The 5,445-nt window shown below is 39.6% G+C and overlaps 1 protein-coding gene across 1 annotated transcript; it reads right to left on the minus strand.

The window, feature by feature from the left end:
* Positions 1–2,904: 2,904 nt before the first annotated feature.
* Positions 2,905–4,447, minus strand: LOC134318741 (uncharacterized; the record flags this gene model as incomplete). The annotated part of the gene is made up of 1 exon (XM_062999673.1): positions 2,905–4,447. A coding segment is annotated over one exon (1,386 nt), but the record flags the coding sequence as incomplete, so codon positions are not given.
* Positions 4,448–5,445: the final 998 nt, after the last annotated feature.

Genomic DNA, 5,445 nt, shown 5'->3' on the forward strand with positions numbered 1-5,445 from the left:
GAATATTTTAAGTTAGAAGAAACAAAACCCTTAGTGATGGATCATGGTGTGTCGTTCCTGTATAAGTGAAACTGAGCACCAGTCGGGCACTCGGGTGGCACACTGGCTTACGGGTCCCTACAGGTGCAACGATTGTCTCGTCTGAAGGAGGGAGGGAGGGTCGTGTGGGTTCCTCATAACTGCTGCAATCACGACCTCTGCTGGCTGATCGAGGAGATTGATGGAGACGGGGGATAACGGGGATCTGTGCATGACTCTCCCATATGAACCTTAGTGCAGGTGTAAAATGGAAAGTGAACACCAGATACAAAGATAAAAATCAGAGCTTCTAATCACCCGCCTCTACAGAGACTCAACATTATAAAGTCAAATTCCTCATGAATCTGTACTGATCAGAATCACTGATATTGAATTAGTTTCAGATAATAATGATGATGATGATGATGATGATGATGATGATGATGATGATGATGATGATGATGATAATAAAATAATAATAATAATAATAATATTAATAATAATCATAAAATAACAGTAATAATAATAACAATAATAATAATAATAATAATAATAATAATAATAACAGTAATAATAATAATAATAATAATAATAATAACAGTAATAATAATAATAATAATAATAATAATAACAGTAATAATAATACTAATAATAATAATAACAGTAATAATAATAATGATGATAATAATAGTAATAAAATAACAGTGATAATAATAATATTAATAATAATAATAATAATAATAATAAAAATGAAAATCAATTAAAAAATTAAATAAATAAATAAATAATACAAATGCTGATTGATAATAATAATAATAATAATAATAATTATTATTATTATTATTATTATTATTATTATAAATTAAATAAATAAATAAATGATGATTGATTAATAATAATAATAATAATAATAATAATAATAATAATAATAATAATAATAATAATAATAATAATAATAATAATAAATTCAGTTTTTCTTTTATTGACATTATACTAAGGTATTAATTTTCATTTTTAATGTCAGATTTTTTATCTTTTGTATCATATTCTTTTGTTATTATAAAGCTATGTTAATATTTCATAATTTTCCAAGGGAAAAAAAAAAGATGTAACTGTAATTATTAAAAAAAAACATTATATAGACAGATGAGTGTGGGAACCACTTTTATTTATTTATTTGTTTATGTATTTATTTTTAAGTTCAGGAGTTTTAGCTACAATCCTTGCTAACTGGTGTAAAATAATTACTGACAGAAAATATATGTAATGCTTTTAATTTTGTAGCAACAGTTTGAGGAAGGCCCTTTCCTGCTCCAGGTAAATAAAGACATGATGAGTTTAATGGGTTCGATGTGGGAGAACTTTGACGTTCATTGGTCCAGCATCAATGCCTGACCCGGTGCTCTCAGTGGCACTGACTTCAGGGATTAGGTTTTAACATCACCTGTACCATCGATTCTTCATGAATGCAAAATTTTACCTGTCCAGGGTGTTGGGTGTTTTTTGGTCATGTTGGGTTCCCCTTGATGTGCACATTGATATGGCAGACTCAGGAGTAGAATACACAGAGAGGATGGGCACTACTCCAGCGTAAACCTCAACCTCACCCCTTTAATAATCGAATTCATGAGTTTCAGCCACAGCAGTCACTAACAGGTGTAATTAATCAATTATATAAAGGAAAATGATATGCTTTAAATATTGCAGCAACAGTTTAGGGAAGGTCCTTTTGTGTTCTAGCATGAGCAAGCTTGATAAAGACATGAAGAACAGCTCGGTCTGCAAAGAGCTCTGGAATGAACTGGAACCTTGACTGAGGCTTTCTTGTCCAACATTACTGCCCAGCTATACAAATGCTCTTTTGACTAAATGGGCACAAATTCCCACAGCCTTTTCAGCTAGAACAACAGCCACTCTTGTCTCGACAAGCTCAGGATCAGGCGTCCAGATACTTCTGGCTATGTAGCGTATACGTATATACTGTACTGTTTAAAATGGTGATGTGAGCTGGCGAGGGGCCGCGTGAATCGAGTGTTTAATTAGTTTGCTTAATGAGCTGAATAATGATGTTACCTTTATGCCATCTGGCCCTGGAGCTGTGCGAAGCCCTCACGCTCTGTTCTGTTCTACTGGCTTCCTGATCCAGGTGAAACCAAAGAATCTGAGGTTGTGCCAGGCTGTTCCCAGGTCGGGTATCAGGCGTCGCAGCCGGGCGTCCTGCGTTCCTCCAAACAGGCTGGCGCGCATATGCTCGGAAGCAGATGGGAGCAGGAGCGGACTCGTCAGGGTGCCGTGGTGTGTGCTTAAGATCTCAGATTGAATAACTGCATGGAGGGTAAAGCTGCGGTGAACAGTCTGGGACAACTGGTTTTAGGTTAGAACTGGGCTGGGTTAATGGTTTAGGACTATTACAAGCTAGGTCCAACTGGTCAGACTGGTACTGGTTTGCCAGGCTAATCTAGTTTGATGCTTTGCCAGGTTGGTAATAGATTAATTCTAGCTGGATATGTGGTGTGATTTGGTTTGGTTTGATTGGATTGTTTTAAACAGGGTTTGGAGACCCTATATGGTCAAAAGTATTTGGACACCTGACCATGAGCTTGCAGGACGTCCCATTTCTATGTGATCTTTTCAGGTAAAAGTCACAAGACTTTGAAGCATGTCTGTGTATGGGAATTTGTGCCCATTCAGTCAGATATGACATGATTTGTATGGCTGGGCACTGATGTTAGTTAACAAAGGATAAGTCGATGTTCCGGTTCATCCCAGAGCTGTTGAGTGGGGCTGAGCAGGACACTGGTGTTTCTTTATAGGCACAAGGACCTTCCCTAAACTCTTGCTACATTCTTAGAAGCATATATATATATTGTTATAAGGGGCGTCCTAATACTTTTGAGCATTGAGTGCACTTAGAGCTAGTGCTCGCTGGTCATGCTGGTTCTAGATGGTGAGATTTTCCAGCTTGGTTGGTTAGACTGGTTCTAGCTGAGCTTAAAATTTCCCATCATGCTCGGCCAGGTTATTTTATTTGGTCTGGCTGGTTCTAGCTGGTCACACCAGTTTGTTTTGATGATTTTAGACAAGCGTCCTTCCTTCCTTCTTCCTTCTTCCTTCCTTCTTCCTTCCTTCTTCCTTCTTCCTTCCTTCTTCCTTCTTCCTTCCTTCTTCCTTCTTCCTTCCTTCTTCCTTCCTTCTTCCCTCCTTCTTCCTTCTTCCTTCCTTCTTCCCTCCTTCTTCCTTCTTCCTTCCTTCTTCCCTCCTTCTTCCTTCTTCCTTCCTTCTTCCTTCTTCCTTCCTTCTTCCTTCCTTCTTCCTTCTTCCTTCCTTCTTCCCTCCTTCTTCCTTCTTCCTTCCTTCTTCCTTCATTCTTCCTTCTTCCTTCCTTCTTCCTTCCTTCTTCCTTCTTCCTTCCTTCTTCCCTCCTTCTTCCTTCTTCCTTCCTTCTTCCCTCCTTCTTCCTTCTTCCTTCCTTCTTCCTTCTTCCTTCCTTCTTCCTTCCTTCTTCCTTCTTCCTTCCTTCTTCCCTCCTTCTTCCTTCTTCCTTCCTTCTTCCCTCCTTCTTCCTTCTTCCTTCCTTCTTCCTTCTTCCTTCCTTCTTCCTTCCTTCTTCCTTCTTCCTTCCTTCTTCCCTCCTTCTTCCTTCTTCCTTCCTTCTTCCTTCCTTCTTCCTTCTTCCTTCCTTCTTCCTTCCTTCTTCCTTCCTTCTTCCTTCTTCCTTCCTTCTTCCCTCCTTCTTCCTTCTTCCTTCCTTCTTCCTTCTTCCTTCCTTCTTCCTTCCTTCTTCCTTCTTCCTTCCTTCTTCCCTCCTTCTTCCTTCTTCCTTCCTTCTTCCCTCCTTCTTCCTTCCTTCTTCCTTCTTCCTTCCTTCTTCCCTCCTTCTTCCTTCTTCCCTCCTTCTTCCTTCTTCCTTCCTTCTTCCCTCCTTCTTCCTTCTTCCTTCCTTCTTCCCTCCTTCTTCCTTCTTCCTTCCTTCTTCCTTCCTTCCTTCTTCCCTCCTTCTTCTCTTTCTTCCTTCCTTCTTCCTTCCCTCCCTCCTTTCTTCCTTCCTTCTTCCCTCCTTCTTCCTTCTTCCTTCCTTCTTCCTTCCTTCTTCCTTCCTTCTTCCCTCCTTCTTCCTTCTTCCTTCCTTCTTCCTTCCTTCCTTCTTCCCTCCTTCTTCCCTTTCTTCCTTCCTTTTTCCTTCCCTCCCTCCTTTCTTCCTTCCTTCTTCCCTCCTTCTTCCTTCTTCCCTCCTTCTTCCTTCTTCCTTCCTTCGTCCTTCCTTCCTTCTTCGCTCCTCCCTTCCCTCCTTCTTCCTTCCTTCTTCCTTCCTTCCTTCCTTCCTTCTTCCTTTCTTCTTCCTTCCTTCTCTCCTCCCTTCCTTCCCTCTTCCCTCCTTCTTCCTTCTTCGCTCCTCCCTTCCCTCCTTCTTCCCTCCTTCTTCCTTCCTTCCTTCCTTCCTTCTTCCTTTCTTCTTCCTTCCTGCTCTCCTCCCTTCCTTCCCTCTTCCCTCCTTCTTCCTTCTTCGCTCCTCCCTTCCCTCCTTCTTCCTTCCTTCTTCCTTCCTTCTTCCTTCTTCCTTCCTTCTTCCTTCCTTCTTCCTTCCTTCTTCCTTCCTTCTTCCTTCCTTTATTCCATCCTTACTTCCTTCATTCTTCCTTTCTTTCTTCCTTCCTTCTTCCTTTCTCCTTCTTCCTTCCTTCCTTCCTTCCTTCCTTCTTCCTTCCTTTCTTCCTTCTTTCCTTCTTCCTTCCTTTCTTTCTTCCAAACGAACAAACTTCCTTTCCACACCAGTTTAATTTGGTGGTTTTAGACGAGTGTCTCCTTATTTCCTCTCTTCCTTCTTTCCTTCCTTCCTAATTCTTTCTTTCTATCTATCTTTCTTACTTTCTCCTCCTTCCTTCCTTTTATTCCTTTCTCCCTTTCTTCTTCTTTCTGAACTTCCTTCCTTCCTTACAAACGTCCTTTCTTTACAAACTTCCCCCTTTAAAAAATTATATACAAACTTCTTTCCTTTATTCCCTCCTTCCTTCCTTCACTTCCATCCTTCCTTCTATTCTTCCAAACTTTCTTCCAAACTTCCTTCTTTTCAAACTTTCAAACTATCTTCATTCTTTAAGAACTTCCTTTCTTCTTCCTTTTTTCTTCCTTCCTTCCTCCACTAAAAAAAAAAAATGTCTCACTCATTTTCGTTAAATAAGTCACGTTAAGTTTTGTTTGTACAGTCTGAGTCGCTTTTATCACGTCATATCAAACAGTTCGTCTCACTGGAGGAGCTTTGAAAAGGTCGGCAGCAAACTGGGTCAAAGTTCAATCAGGGAAACGCAAAAATCAGTCTACAGGAAACAAAAACAGTTTTACTGGGTCTCATACAAATTCGCTTTAATGCATAACAGTAATGAAACGAGATAAAGAAATGTGGGATAAGGAAGAGAAGAGAATAATAAT

This window comes from Trichomycterus rosablanca, chromosome 8, assembly GCF_030014385.1.
Source record: "Trichomycterus rosablanca isolate fTriRos1 chromosome 8, fTriRos1.hap1, whole genome shotgun sequence".
Taxonomy (NCBI): Eukaryota; Metazoa; Chordata; class Actinopteri; order Siluriformes; family Trichomycteridae; genus Trichomycterus; species Trichomycterus rosablanca.